The sequence below is a fragment of the Carassius carassius genome, chromosome 4 (assembly GCF_963082965.1).
Source record: "Carassius carassius chromosome 4, fCarCar2.1, whole genome shotgun sequence".
NCBI lineage: Eukaryota > Metazoa > Chordata > Actinopteri > Cypriniformes > Cyprinidae > Carassius > Carassius carassius.
Genome location: NC_081758.1, coordinates 2,248,858 through 2,265,716, shown reverse-complemented (window position 1 = coordinate 2,265,716; position 16,859 = coordinate 2,248,858). Strand labels below are relative to the sequence as shown.

General features: G+C 35.1%; 1 protein-coding gene across 4 annotated transcripts in view; it reads right to left on the bottom strand.

Annotated features, from left to right (window-relative positions):
• LOC132132257 (ankyrin-1-like) overlaps positions 1-16,859 on the bottom strand; it is a 128,880-nt gene that overhangs the window by 65,889 nt on the left and 46,132 nt on the right. For all 4 annotated transcript variants that reach the window (XM_059544623.1, XM_059544632.1, XM_059544679.1 and 1 more), the window contains 8 exons: positions 8,748-8,849; positions 5,061-5,159; positions 3,867-3,965; positions 3,509-3,607; positions 2,371-2,556; positions 679-777; positions 503-601; positions 319-417 (listed from right to left, as the gene is read on the bottom strand). In XM_059544623.1, the coding sequence (XP_059400606.1) occupies positions 319-417; positions 503-601; positions 679-777; positions 2,371-2,556; positions 3,509-3,607; positions 3,867-3,965; positions 5,061-5,159; positions 8,748-8,849 (882 nt within the window). The remainder of the gene's footprint in view (positions 1-318; positions 418-502; positions 602-678; positions 778-2,370; positions 2,557-3,508; positions 3,608-3,866; positions 3,966-5,060; positions 5,160-8,747; positions 8,850-16,859) is intronic.

Sequence of the window (16,859 nt, the reverse complement as noted above, 5' to 3'; positions counted from 1 at the left end):
AAGCAAAAAAATGTCATAAAATTTCATACAAATTTTTTATTTCATAAAAATAAAAATTCAAGCATTTGAGGGGGGTGGGGGGTGGCTTACATCTTAACCTCATAAGAACAACAGCTTGACCTTTGTTTATGTTATTGACCTGAGTGAACCAAATCACAGAGATAAATACACTAATACACTAATTCAAACTCTTCTTCACATTGCCAATGCCTCGTTTTGCAACTATGCAACTACTCATTTGTGGCAGATGAAATAAAAATCTGAAGGTCTCTATGTCAACTGTTTTTATGGCTGTTTGTAATTTGGGTGCACCCCTACCTTGGTCTTGGCATGTATTGGAGCTCCTTGGTCCAGAAGGATCTCAATTATTCTCACATGGCCATTTCTGGCAGCACAGTGAAGAGGAGTCAACTCATCCTGTGTTAAAAGAGGAAAGAAGAAGAACAGATGTCATACACATTCTCTGTCATTAAAGTTTAGAATTGCAGCTTTTTTAACATACTTTTGTCTTGGCGTCAATCTTAGCTCCTCGGTCCAGCAGAAGTCTGACCATGATGACATTTCCTCTCCTGGATGCAATGTGTAGAGGTGTGATCCCATTCTGAAAGAAAGCCACACTAGTTTGAACGCAGTTGTGAACTGACAGAGGACCACTGTAGAAATATTTAACAGACAGACCTTGGGTGTGAAGTTCACATCAGCTCCTCTGTTCAGAAGTAGCTGGGCAACATTCAGGTTTTCATAGTGGGCTGCGATATGGAGTGGCGTGAAGCCTGTCTGCAGAGGATCATGGGAAACTGAGTTAGCAACCAGCACACTTTGCCTTGTCTAAGTAAAATATAGCTGTTATTCTCACTGCTTCATTATCATTGCAAAAATTAATGAACCATATTCACTACTGTTTAAAAGTTTAGGGTTAGTAAGAAAGCAGTCTTTTCTGCTTGCCATGGATGCATTTATTTGATAAAAAATACTGTAATATTATTATGAAATATTATTACCACTTAGGACGATTGTGCTCTATTTTATTATATTGTAAAATATAACTTACTCCTGTGATCAAATCAGATACGAAATTCCGCAAAAAGGATGGAAGCAAATACACATGTAGAGCCATCCACTGTAATTATGACAGTGATGGTTATGACTTAACTGTAAGGGGCTCCAAAGTCGCAAAAATAAACAAAACTACATACAGTTGCTTTAATATCCCTTATGAAAAAGAAGTTTATCAAGTGTGCTATTAGCATACTTCTTTTAAACTAAAAATAGGTAAGTATACTTTGTCTACTTTTTATGTACTTCTCAGAAATTTGCTTAAAATGACATTCAAGTATACTTGACCAACACTTAGAAAAAGTCTAAATATGTTCTTGTGCTCTAGGAATTCATGTTTTCATTGTTATAAGGTAGGGGGCGCTATTACACATCTTCTGTACAGAAACAAGCCAAGAAGAAACTGAAACAACAGATGCTCTCACATGTAATGTGACACCACCAGACATAAAACAGCATCAAAACTGTGTAATGTTATGGAATAAAATGTTGACTCCATCTATATTTTGATTAACATTCTGAATCCAATTCATAGTTTTTTGTTCAAAATGTTGTTTGTTTGTTTATTCCTTTGTTTTGTATTTATGAAACTTACCCACATTCATGTGTTTATAAAAAAGAATGCATGACGCTAGAATAAAATGTTTATGTTTAGAAGCAGATACCCTGTTCTTTCTTTTGATGTTTTGTATGTTCATTAATAAAGTTAATTTAAAGAAAACGTATACTTAAAGTATAAAACTACTATAATTCAAAGTGTACTAAAAATGTTACAAGTATTTAGTTAGTAAACTATCCGTACACCTATAAGTTCACTTTTAGTAAACTTGCATTACAAACTAAAATCATAGATGTAAACTAGTTAAAGTTTACTACTGTTACACTTAAAGTATACTTAAAAGTATACTTTTATATACTAGAAAGTGGGCCCATTTAGTTCCAAGGAGTATTGAATAGTACATTTACATTATACTACTTGTAGACTGATATTTGTATACTTACTACATAAAGTATTTTTATATTATACTTGAACTGTATTTAAGTATTCTTAATTATATAAAATACTATAAAATAAACTTGAAGTATACTTAAAGTACACTTGTTTTTGGTAACCTTTCATTAAAAATAAAATAAAATAAAAGTACTAAAATTAGAAATTTTTATTTTGAATTTAGAATACTAAATTAAAATTAGAACTTTAGATTCAAAAATCTAAAAAACACAGATTTATATTATTTGTTATGATACATTACTAAATGTCCAGCTGAACAGTAAAAGAGCAAGGAAAGAGGTTTTCCATCAGGTTACACAAACCTTGCTCAAGACATCAGGATTTGGGTCATTCTGTAAAAGCACAGCGGCAGTTCTGGTGTCATCGTTTCGGGCAGCGATATGCAGTGCAGGAAGGCGGACCTTGCCCTTAGTACCGTGGTTGATGAGCAGGGCCACAACATTCTCATGGCCCTGCTGAAGAGCCACAGCAAGAGGGGTAAAGCCATCCTGCCAGAAAGACAAACACACAAGACACACATTTCAGAATTGTACATGAACATCCATATTTCTCTCAATAACCTGATTGAAAATGGCAGGTTAAGGTGAAGTGTGCAACCCCTGTTGGCTTAACATGCTAAAAGTTTCCTATAATCTGATCCAAGTAAGCATGCTTAATTGTACTGAATGTGCACTTGTAGTGTACTTCATATCTTAAGGTTAACGTTCAAGTACTGTACTTGCAAGTGATATTTTATACTAATACTAGTGAAATAAGTGTAATTAAAGAGAGACACTTACATGACTTTCTTAACACACTTAAGTGCATACAGAAATCATGTCAGGTTTTACTTTAAAGTACATTTTAAATCATTATGTTTGAATAATATTTTGTCATCCTTTAAAGAAGTACACTTATTTTGATGTGTTGATTAACAAATTAAAGTAACTTGATTATAAGTTTAAATGCAGTGCTATTCAATATAATATTAATATATGATTTAAAAGTTAATAATTGTACTAAATTGTAATTTTATCATTGCAAATGTGTAAATACAAATATATTTACATGCATGGCATACAATACAGTAATTATGAATATGAATAATCATGACATGTAAAGATATTCCTAAGTGGGTAAAACACTCTTAAATTCAGATAATTGCATTTAATATAAATTGAATACAGTTATAATTCATTTTGATTTAATTGCAATTAACATGCATTTAAGAGTCCAAAAACATTACATTTGGTAAACTGATTGGTTTTCAAATATTACAAAATATCTCCTTTTGTGTTCAACAGAAGAAAGAAACTCGTGCAAGTTTGGAAGGACGAGTAAATGATGGCAGAATTTCATTTATCAGTGAACTATCCCTTCAAGAGTATTCTTTAAAAGTATATTATTCCAAAAATACATACTCTTTTTAAAGTCATGCTAAAGTGTGCTGCGCAGCATTACCTCGGTTGGAAGGGTCTGATTGGCTCCATTATCCAGGAGAAACTTCACAACCTCCAGGTGATTCTCTTGTGCAGCCATGTAGAGAGGAGTGAAGCCCTTCTGTTACAGACAGACATAAACACCCATATGCAGATACAAAACCAAACTAACAAGCACACAAATACACAGATGACAATACAGGCAGACAGATTTGAGTTCGGACAGCAATGCTGCATACATTTAAAAACACTCAACTGTGCAAATGATCTACAAAACATCCAACTGGGGAGAAGACAACACAGAAACCCCTATTATATCATGTGTTTTAGGTCAACATTAGGTGAATACTCTCAGATTATACAGTTGCACAGTAGCTCACCTGAGACTGAGCGTTGACATTGGCTCCATAGTTAACCAGCTCGGTGACCACCTGCTCCTGTCCAGCTAACGCAGCTATGTGAAGAGCAGTGTTTCCTTTCTATAAGAGAAAGATCTTATTTAATGACACAGTCAATGTTGTTGTTTTGCATTGTCACATGCATTGTTTTTAAAATCAAGCAATCCCTTGAGCATTTAATTGTATTAAATATGCACACAAGTTTACTTCAAATTACAAACACATATTTGCTTTTATAATAATGTACTTGCAGATTACATTATAACCTGCAGTAAAAAAAAAAGTGCTTAAACAGTTTCTGAAACTACTGTATGGCTCCTTTTCTCTCACCTGTACACACAAAACCTGCAAAATATTACATATATTACATATTACATAAATATCAAAACATATTAAATGATTAGCCATATACACGCCAACAGTTCAGAAAAGTGAAAAGTTCATTCTGGTAAATGTCTAATGCATTGGCGTTTAAACATTTTTTAAACATTCATCTTAAGTACACTTTTAAAAGTTGTAAATAATTGTTTTAATAATCTTGCTGCACTCTAAAGAAGTACACTTATTTTGATGTGCTGGTTAACATAATATTATTAAATATTACATTTAACGTTAATCTTCCTTTTAATGCACTAAATTGCATCTTCATTCTCACAAAGATACTGAAAGATATGCAAGCTTCAACAGAAATGACATTAAAGTAGTTGGCCATAAATGCTTGGCAGCGCACTTTAAACATATTTCAAAGTCAACAGAACTAAATATGAAATTACATATTAAGATATAATGTCCTACTTAAGCAGGTAAAAAAAAAGCATATGAATTTAAACTATAATGTAATTTTAATTCATTACAACTAGCATGCAGTTAGGTGCCCAAAACATCATATGTTCAGACTTCAGTATATTATGTTAGAGTATATTATTTAATGATAAGTGCTATTTTATGCTAAAGCATACACAAGGTTTGGAAGTTTTCTGTATTTTCTTAATACATGTGTAAAAACAGCATAAGCACACTTCTCAAACAAAACATTTCCCCAAAAAATGCAATATATATATATATATTTGAATGTGTTTAAAAGTGAAAAATGAAGTTCTGCTAAAAGCTTTAGCATCTAATGCAAAGACATTTACTCCATACTTAAATACTTTTTACTCTAGCTCTAAGTCTTACCTTTGTGGTCGTCTCTAGAACAATGCCATGGTGCAGGAGCTCCAGCACCATTTTAACATGGCCTTCCTTCGAGGCCAAGTGCAGCCCGTTGAGTCCATTCTGTGAAGGGAAAGAGACAGCAGAGCAAACTCACTCTGAAGGTGATTTGATCTCAACTCAAGCAGTGCAGTCTTTTAACGTTCAGAGACTGAAATGGGGATGTGGGGGGTTGTAGATCACTCCCACTTTCACAAAAGACACAGAGCACTGTCAAATGACATCAGCTGATGATGATGATGATGATGGGGGTGATTAAGGTGGATGGCAGGCCGGTGGTCTCTCTGCTGGGAAGAATACGGGCCGTGTGGGATAGGTCTAACCTCACACAGCCTTCCTTCAGCCTCACAGGACATGTGAGGTTGGACCTTTCTCACATTGCTGATATTATCCCCTCTGAGTGTAGAGACCACTCACCTCATCTCAGACACGAATGCATGGATGAAGAAGAAATACTGAACCGTTCTAAAGCAAATACATAAGACCCTGACGTCACTGGAAACTGTGTTTTTCATCAGTCAGTAAATGTTAATAGACATTTACAGTACGTCTCATTTCACTCGCTATAGTCCCCTGTGAATATTAGGTGAAAAAAACTAAATGAAACTAGAAACTAAAACTAAACTAAAATTGAAAATAAATAAAAAGTAAACTGACATTTTTAAAAGTAAATTTAAATTAAGCCTAAACAGTAATATTTATTATTATTATTATTATTAATAATAATAATAATAATGATGATGAAATAACAAAATTAAAAACATGAAAACTGAAAATATAAAAACAGAAGCTAATTCAAAATATTAATAAAACTATAATAGTATACTATTGTGATACTAAAAATAATATAATAGAAACACTGCGGTAGAGTATATTGAATACTGCATTATATGATTTTTTTCACATTATTCACATCTTTTGTCATTATACAGTAGTTCTAAGTAGAATGCTGTATTCTAATCCAAACAAACACAATTATCCAAAGAAAAACACTTTCGTCATTGGTATACAAAACTATAAATGTACCTTTAATTTATTATGCAATAAATTATATAAGAGAATATAGAATGTATACGTATTTTTTTTCAAAAGCGTGTTAGATTTTAGCTAAAATCAAGACAGCAAAATATTTTATTTATGAGGTTAAAAAACATATTTCAGTTATATTCACAAAAATAAAGTATTTTTTTCTTATACAATTTTGTCAAGTAAAGCCTGATCAGAATTGTTTCTCTTGCCGATGTAAGCTATTCTCAAAATATACAGGGGTTAGTTTGTGATTTTATTGCCGTCTGAATCCAGAACGTGTTTTTCTCCCACCACCCATTTAAAAACACCCCTGATGAATTACCTACTGTTTTTTTTTTTTTTTTTTTTGATAAAGTCCAATGTTTACAGGAAGAAATCGATTCAAAATTCAATGTATAATTCGTTTTTGACCTCTGCCATACAGCACTTCGCTGTGATTTGCATACATATTTAATACTGAAAGAAAAACATAATAATTCAATATTTCATAAATGCTCCACTACAGCGAGTGGGAACTGTTAAGAAGGAAAAGAAGAAGGAAAACAAAAACACACAAACAACTGAAATGGGTCATTATTATTTTAGCAACAGGCATGCAATACCATTTTAAAATATGTATTATATACTATTATAAACATACAAATATAAACCGCACAGCTTTATGTTCACCTCATGTAAATAAGAGGTTGCAGTAACTTATGTCTGCTAATCTCCACATTTTTAGTGACATCCATTATTTTGAGAGATAAAATGCGAGACAGAAAACCATTTCAACTAAAGCACATTTGTTGTTTAAAGAAATCAAATAATAAATAGGATATTATTAAAAATGAATTTATTCTTATTATTCCAAAGCATATGATATTTTATTTACAGCTGTCAGTCATGCGACTGGTCACGTGAGCAGCGTGCTCCCGGTTCACAGAACTTGCTTCTCCACTGTGAATAAATCACCATCCGAATCCCTGAGTGTTATCCCACCTGGTCTCATGGCATAAATGTACCTGGGTGCTCTTTTTTAGCAAAACGCGTTTTATCACTGAGGTGCCATGCAAATGTGTTTTACAGTTGTCCACATGAGAAACAATAACTGTCCGAACAGAGGTTAAGTCTTTCTTGCTTTGAGAATGTCTTTCAATTTTAGCCTGGACGATCATGCTCAGTAAATATTGTTTTTGCAGTATTAGCTCAAGGGTCTGGCAGGAGCTTCAGTAGACCTGCTCACACCTTTGCTTCAGTATGATGACTAAATGGAGCAAAGCGCTGAAGTCATCACTCACAACGCATGCAGGCAGTAATCAAAGGGCATCGACATGTCAGTGTACAAGCAGGCAATTTAAAAACACAATAAAATCTGTGCGCAATTCAGACACGGAAACAGAAATGTATTTGCAGTCAGGTCCACCAAGCTAAAGAAGGTAGTTTAGCACAAATATCAGGTGAAAAGACTCCAAACTCACACCATGGACACACACACACACCCTTGGACGGCACTGCAAGCAATTTGAGTTGAACCGGACATAATGATGAAATCTGAACACTTAGCTACTCTCCTGATCTTCATCACCCAGGTATATTGTAGCTTTCTAAAGACACTGAAAGCCTCTCAAGGCTTGGCTGGGAATAGCATTCAATACCAAGGCTTTTCCTGAATCTGCTCTCTGTCCTGCTCTTTATCTAAGACGATACAGATCTAACTCCCATTATAGGTAAGGTCCTTCTGATCATCAGTTCTCCTTTTCTTTTAAAAAACAAAGGCCTAGTGTCAAATTGGTGTAACAACCCCACCCAGTGGCCAGGGTCTTACCCGGACATTTTCTCGTACCTCATCGAGTCACCAGGTGAGCCAGTTAATGATTTTACTCCGTATTTTAAAGTAAACATCTTTAAATGTATATATTATTTCTTTATATTTAGAGTACCGGGTGCACTTTTCTGTACAGCCATACAACTAGCTTGTCTGAGTTTTCGATTAGCATCATACGTGATTCATGATATTTCCACAACAGCAAGCTATTGATGATGAAGGCATTTTGGGGTTTTACAAACATTATTGGTGCACCCAACCACACAACAACTCTCTGGCATGTTGTAAGGTTAGTCAGCTTACTCGATCCAATACTGTATGGAGGTTTGTTTTCCCCTAAAAGTGGAAGTGAATCTGTTCAGAGACGTTCTATGACGCTGCGAGGAACCTTTTATATCCATATAAGCTTTCAATTGCACTAAATGTTTTTCATATTGGAAAAGGTTCTTTTAGAATTTTTAAATGTTCTTTGGAATTTTTAAATGTAGAATTTTAACATTTTAAAAAATCAAAAAAAAAAAAAAAATCACTGAAAGGTTCTTTGAGAAACCAAAAATGGTTCTTCAATGGCATTGCTGCAAAAGTAAACCTCTTTTGGAAGAGTTTAAGGACTGATGACACATCACGGAAATAATGAAGTGTGCGTTGTGGCCCTCTGTGCTCTAGATTTATCCTCTAGAGATCACACATCTTTCACACGTTGTCTTCTAGAGCGCCCCTCAATATCGAGCAAGAAGATTCACTTCCGCAAACAGACATTTCACCTCCAAATGAAGCCTGGCTGTGACTCAATCAGACATCTGAGGAAGTCTCACCTGATTGGCTGTGTTGATGTCGATGCCATTCTTGATGTGGTCGAGAGCCTTCTCCAGATTACCGGAGCGAGCTGCACGGAGGAAACTGGTGCCAGCATCAGTCTGAGAAAAAAATACAGGAAGTAATACAGGAGGGTAGAATTTAAAAGAGATAACATGTTCATGGTTTAATTGCATTGTGAAAACTACTGTATATGGTTTTTGCCAGCCACCTGTATTTCCATAACGTCATAGAATCTTACATGTGAGGAGTGTTAAATAAGACAACAAATGTGACAAAACATCTGGTTAACAACCTTTTTTTTTTCTTAGGATTGATGTTGAAGTACAACAACAACAACCGTAACAAAATGGTGCAAAAGCAGAAAACACTGTAAATGAAAACAAATCAAAGGACAAGGTTTTTAACATTAGATGCATACACAAATACATATTTACAGCGCACACACATGGGTATAAAGATAACATGCTGTCTTTGTTATTTATTTATTCTTTTCCTGTGTGAAAAAGACTGTACACATACTGTATATTTTGTCGACCTTAGGTGCACAAACATTCAGATTATCTCAAAGAACAGACACACTGCAAAAGAAAAGAGTAAAAAGGATCAGAGCAGCAGTTAAAAGACTGGGAAAAAGTTCATTCATAGTTTGTATTCCGTTAAAACTAATTAGTTTAAATCAAATGATTCTCAATAAAACCCAAAACCAAAGCAGTCAGACACAAAGACAGACAGAGAACAGTGTCCTTCCTAAAAAGCAGTGTGTGTTTTCTCTTCTTAGCATTGCATCTGCAAAATCCTATTAAGAATATTTGGTTAACATACTTTAATTTTCATCATAAAATATGCTGGTAATTGGGGTTAGTCCTAAATCCTAAAATGCTTCATTGAGTAAGAAATGAACCCTTCCATGGTTTCTTCTGACTGATAAACACACTCAGTGTAGAAAGAGGCTTTCACACTTTTAGCCAAAGATCAAATTATATCTATATATATAAAGCCAGTTTATATAGAGTACGTACACATTTGCATGATTGCAGAACAACTCCCTTAGATTTTAATCACACATCTGGATTCCATCGCTTCTGTGGCTTAAGTGAATTTGAACAGATTTTCACGTCCTTGAGACTGAGCTGCAGTGTGTTGTGTTGTTGCTGTGGTGGCGGCAGAGGGAATGTGTGTGTGTGTGTGTGTGTGTGTGTACCTTCACGAGCAGCAGGGCTGGTCTACTGATCAAATACACAAGACAAGTACATGGACACACACGCACAACAACAAAAGTGTGAGTTGGCATGGGGATGACTTAGTGACCTCCTAAGAATTAGGAGCACAATCTTTCTCCCTCATCTGTCTGGCTGTGTCAGAATACTACACTGAAGGGGTTTGGGGTCGGCAAGCCTTTTGCTTTCTCTCTTTCTTTCTTTTTTTTATATAAATTAACACTTTTATTCAACAAGGACTAGTTAAATTGACCAAAAGTGAGAGTAAAGACATTTATAATGTTACATAAGGTTTATATTTCAAATAAATGCTGCTCTTTTGAACTTTCTATTCATCAAAGAATCCTGAATAATAAAATGCATCACAGTTTCCACAAAAATATTGGGCAAATCATCATATTATTCTGATTTCTGAAGATCATGTGACACTGAAGACTGGAGGAATGATGCTGAACATTCAGTTTTGATCACAGGAATAAATTATAATCTAATATATAATTTAAATATTTTATATAGTTTAAATTCTATTCATATAGAAAACTGTTATTTTAAATTGTAATGATATTTCACAATATTATTATTTTTTTGTGCGCAGAAGAGGCTTCTTTAAAAAAATGAAATAAAAATAAAATCTTACCTATACCCAAAACATTTAAACAGTAATGTATAATGTAATCTAAACATTTTTTTGCATATATGATTTTATTTTTTCTGTTTTCTGTTATTTTACCTAAAACAACATGCTTTTTTAGAAAGTTAAAAAATGTCTTATATTTAATTTTTTCTAATTTGGTATTTAAAAAATAAAAGTAAAAGTAAATAAAAAAAATAGGTAAAAAAATAATTATTATTTAGTCAAAATCAAAGTCATGAAAATTTTTTCGTGAGTAACTGATAAAAAAATAAGGAAGTGTGACAGATTTTAGTCTTATTTCTAAGTTTAAGTCTCAATTTTTGGTTTAGATTTATATTACCTTTTTCAGTAATGCATTTTTCAACCCTGAACTATTTTTTGGAGTCCCCTCCATGCGTAAACTGTGAGGTCACTGTACATGAGCGAGTGTTAGCCGCAGATAAGGCTCTGGAGATGGTCGTGTAGACCACACCTAATTCTTTGCCTTTGGCTTGCTAATTCTCCACACCTATACAACATACCACTGTATGCCAAGAGAACCAACCAAACACGGAAAAAGATGCCAGTCTTGAACCCTTACACTTTAAAAAGGAAACTGCCTCAGTAAAATAAAGCATAAACAAAGAATGAATGTCCACCGATATCTAAACCTCCTCATAGACTAGTTATTAATATCGTATGATTCAATAGCCAGGCTGCCATAATTGATAAGCTTTCTTGGAAATGTCATCCTAACATCACCAAAAGGGTCATTTAGAAACAAAACAAGCATTATCGTTTATTAGAGTCATGCCATCCTGTTGATACCTCTATGTGGATTATAAAGACTTCAATTAATAATCTCTGAAAAAGAAAATAATAGTTAACGTACCAGCTAATAAAACCTCATATAATGTTACGAAAAAAGATAAATAAAACATGTCAGCACCCAGCCCCAGCTTTCCTCCCGTCTAGAAGAGCAGAAGTACTGCAGCAGACAGGATGACATCACCACCGAGACGCAACACTGCAGTCTGTGTGTGTGTGTGTGTGTGTGTGTGTTTATGACTGCATCCGAGAGAAAGAGAGACAGAGCGAGTCTTTAAACTCACCTCTACTGAGAAACATGCACACAGATAAAGCCAAACACACAGAGAGAATGCCATCCCTCATTATAACTGTGCTTGCATAGCATACGAGAGCAGGTGGTGATGTGTGTTTCCCACAGAGGGAAAATGAATGAGACTATACGTCACAGCGGCCTCAAATTCACACGTACATTCATGTACACCACTAAATATATTCTTAAATCCTGCATGACTGAGACAGTTGCTGCATTAAATGCATGTTCTCTCGCTTCTCTATTTCCTTATCCACATCGGAAGTTCATAGGATGCATTCAGTGCATCTGGGGCTCATTATTCAGCATCACTATTGTACGATGTCGGTGTGCATTGCACTCATTTGTGGAAAGCTAAACTATCACTAAACATATAAACCAACTGAGAAATCTGCAAAATGCATAACTGTTTTTATTAATGCAGAGTAACACAAGAAGACATGTTTCTCTGCATTATTTAAGATGGCGCACAGATACTTATATTAAACAAGGTATGCTTGCAGTGATGTTTGCAACTGAATGTAAAATGAACCCTGACTTACAGTATATATTGCTGGAAAAACAGCTGAAAATATAGTTAGCTGTAGTCACATTTTGGTAATACTTGTGACTACAGTTTTATAGGTTACACTTTATTTTAAGTTGTCCTTGTTACAGTGTAATTATACATTTAAGTAATGAATAATATTAATTAGCTACATTCTTATATGGTCAGGGTTAGGGCTTGGCTTAGGGTTACTTGCATGTAATTATGCATCATTTATTGTTATTATAATAGTAAGTACATGTAACATGTGACAAAGACACATTAACAAAAAGTGTTTAATGTGTCTTGTTGCTCACGTTCCAAAGTAATAACAGTAAAGAATGAAGAACTATATGAAACTAATCCCTGTAGCAAAATATCAAACCAAGTAACATTCCTTCTGAGCATCAATATTACAAGCACACTTAACAAAGAAAACATTTCATTAAATAAAAAGGTTGAGCATTTTTTAAAACTGACCAGTGAAATGTGCATCAGAGGACATTCCTAATGTCCATTTTCCTGTAAATCTTGTAGAAATTAAGGTGAAACTTTTAATATCTCTTTTAGAGGTTCCCTGTGCCCTGATCAGCAATTAATAAACCAAGTGCAAAGGTGTTTCTGTGTGTGCCACAGCTATATAACTCACAAAACAAAGAGCGTCTTAAATTCACAATCCAAAAAAAAAAAAAAAAATCTCCTTTGTACTCTTTAGTCTTTTTAGCCCAATGCATATTCTTTACATTTCCAATGCTTTGCCCTCCCATGCACATTATGTAAAGAATGAAAATGTACATCTACTGTTTATACTGTACCTGATCTGATCCATATGAATGACTTTTGTACGTTAATTCTATCATATTACTTTTAAATCCAGTTTAAGTTACATGTTACGACATGAAGCATATTGTTAAGACATCTTGCGACAATATAGATTCTTCTCTTTCTCTCAGCTATGTATTTTATTTATTTTTTTGACTCAATTTAAAACCAGTTAAATTTTATGTTACAACATGAACTTGATAGAATGCTTAGCAACTGCACAATTTCATCTCTATGTAATCTTTCTGTCTAAAACAAATTAGGAAAAAATACGAAGAGTTTGACTGGGTTTCAAAGACAAGATTCTCCCATGAACAGAGCTCAATACATTTGAAAATACAGAGACACAGACATTTAGAAGTGTAGTCACATTTTGTTAACACTTGTGACTATTACATTGTGTCCTTCTTACACATGTGACACATGTACTGTAAAAATAACAGTACATTATGGATAATTTCAAGCCACTAACACTCAAAGCAAACCCTAACCGTATGGTAAATATATGGTGTTGATTAATATAACTCATTTTTTTGTGTGTAAATGCATTGAATCAAGGACACATTAAAATAGAGGTTACACTTTATTTCACAGCATGCTTGTTTAAGTACTGAGAAATATGAATTAATAACATGTATTTACTATATGGTTAGGATGAGGGTTTGGTTTAGGGTTAGTATGTTATCATGGATAATTTACTGTTGTTACTATAGACAAGTATATGTAACATGTAACAAGGACACTACAAAATAAAGTGTTACCAAAATAGCATTAAGAATATATTTAGTTGCCCCCAAAATGTATTCTCAGACAGTATTTTGCGATTACGATCAACTGGAAACATGAGCAAGTTTCCAGAATTTTCAGTCTGCATCATGTAACAAAAACAACAAAGTAGATGAAGGAATCTTCAGGAAAGTTGTACTTACTGCACAAATGGTGTTTTTGGTTGGCATCCCAGTACACAGTCTCTCTCTCTCTCTCTCTCTCTCTCTCTACGTCTTTGCTTCACTGTTTTCCAGTGTTACACTATCTGGCTGTAGGGGTCTGGGCACTGCCCCTTTCCCCCTGCACACACACACATGCACACTTGTGAGGGGCTGGGTGGGGCTGGGGGCTCTGAGGCCAGAGGGTTTATCTCCAGAGGAATGTTGTCAATATCGACACACACAAACACACACTTCTAACCAAAACTAGATAATGGCATAAGTCTCTCCCCCTTTTTCCATTCGGTTGAGCGTTCTCGATCTGCGCGGACCTGCTCGATGCATTCTGACAAGCAAAAGGCCTTTCTGAATGAGCCTTTGGGAAAAGGACACATTGTGTGAGTGTGTGTGTGTGTTTGTGAGGTTTGGCACTGTTTCAGTCTGCAGAAGGACTTACAGTGACAAAGACCCTTGGAGCGGTGGGAAGGGGTTGGGGTGGGGTACTTCAGGAGTTCCAAGCCTGGTGACAATGGCCCAGACACGGATGGGGAGGGCATGGTGTATGTGTGTGTGTGTGTGTGTGTGTGTGAGGGGGGCCCAGTCTCTTTCAATAAAAGATCCGTCACTCCCTGCTTGAAAGGCCCTCCGTCTTCTCTCTCCTAGGCCCATGCTGGGAAAAGCACATCTATGCCAACAGTATGCACCCAAATAAATGTGTGTTGCAGAAGTTGACAGAGCAAAACTTCATCTAGAGCTCAGTTTACCAATTAAAATGAGGGAGTTTTCTAGTGAGCAGCTTGGCATGGGGGAATTGGGCTTATATTGGCGATTCCCTCTCTAGGGGATTTATTGCACAGGCAGTGAATCACACAACCCTTTGAGGTGACTCGGGAATCAAGAGGTGATTCAAAGTACTCGTCTTTGATTTATTCAAACAAACGTCAAGAGCTATTCCTGCTCTGCAGTACATTTTTATGACTCAATCATACACTATAAAAAATAAATAAATAAATCTAAGTCATTCTAATTCAGAATTTCACATTTAATTAATTTTTAAGTGAAAACTGTTTCTAGTTTCTAAAAGTGACAGAATCTTTATTTTCTGAGTGAACTATCCCATTAATAGTTACAGTGAGAAAAAAAATTCTATTGAAATACCCCTGAACAAAAAATGTCTCTAGTCTGTTGTTACTTAAATTGCATGTTACTGTAACAAGTAAAAGCCACCAAGGACACATGGCAACTCATTGGTGAAAAACACTTAGCAGTACATGCCACTAGAGGGTAATAGATTTGTTATTCATAATAGTGTAAGCAGCAGTCGATGAGGCTATGAGCATTCTGTGTTCTGTTGTGCATGGCTGCTGCATTGTCCTCATGTTCTGTTTCAATTTCATCTAAAAGCACCCTGACAGAGTTAAACCAGGGAAAGTAATGTTTCCATAGTCCCTGTTTGGTGATCGATTGCAAAGCTAGATACATTCGTATTCATGTCTAAATAATCTTAAATGTAGCAGATTTTTCTGTTGTCTCATTCATTAAGGCTTAATACACATCACAGATACACATCAATGAGAAATCTTTAGATAGTCTTAATAATGTGATAAAAATTTAATTCTATTTTTTCTCACATTTACACATCAGTAAATGACAACAATCTAACTGCGATGTAATTTACAGCCCCCAATTTGTGAAAGTTTTTGTGTGAAAGTTACTTTTGTAGACCATTGATAAGTCACCTCCATCATTTCTGTCTATATGTAAGTCATTAATTTTAACCTTATTTAAGAAGTTTCTTTAAAGCTTGCAGTAATTACACTGAATAACATGCTAAGTACAGCCAAAACAGCAAAGCTGTCATCAATCCTGCTAGATCCACCAGCAGCATTCACCTCTCTGAACCACCAAATCCTTCCCCATACTCTCAATGAAGTCGACATTACAGGCTAAGAGCAGAACTAAGCAGTTACCATGCAAAGGGTTTGTGTCACCTTCACACCAACTACCCATTCATTTTCCACAGGATCTGTGATAAGTGTATTCTGACTTCACACCAAATCAAATAGTGAAATTATCACCTGGAAATGCATTTGTGCATGGAAAAATGCCCATTATCTGAAGCGGAATTTACTCAAAACCACACTGCTGTTCATCCCGGCCAAGAAACATCCTTGCCAAGACCTCGTCATAGACAACATGGTCATTTCCCCACATAAAGCCAAGAACCTTGGCGCCACACTGGACAACGGTCTGTCATATGCATCCCACACGCTAAGCATATTCAGTGTGCAAAAAAAACGCTTCAGGGGAACAACATCTCAGTACCCTCAGGGGCAGTACCCTCAGAAGGACATCTTCATACCTTATTTACCCCTTAAAGGTTCATAGTAATACTGAGTGCATTCCACAACCCCAAGTTACTAACATGCAGCTTTTAGGGGCAAATAAGGTCATTTTAAGGCACTAACAGAACCAGTGACAAACTGTTATACCTCTAAAAGTACAATTTTTGCACATTTTTTTTTCCTGCACTACACAGTCAATACACTACTTCTGCATTGTTGTAGGCAAGCTACTTAGGTCCAATAGTACAAGTCCTAGTAAATAGTATCTCATTCCTGGAATCAGGCATTAATATGTGCTTTTTAAGTCCTAATAAACAGCCAGTATGCCAGTAATATGCATGCTAATAAGCAACTAGCTAATAGTGTTTCCTAACCTTAAGTGTTACCTCTTTTCCTATCGGATAATTTTGCTGAATTGCATTCTTACCATCTGTTGATCACAAAGGCCGTACACATAGCAAATCATGAGCCACTTGTCAACATGCTCTGAGGTTCCAGTAAGGAGTTATTAGTGGTTAATTGTAAGACCAAAAATTTAT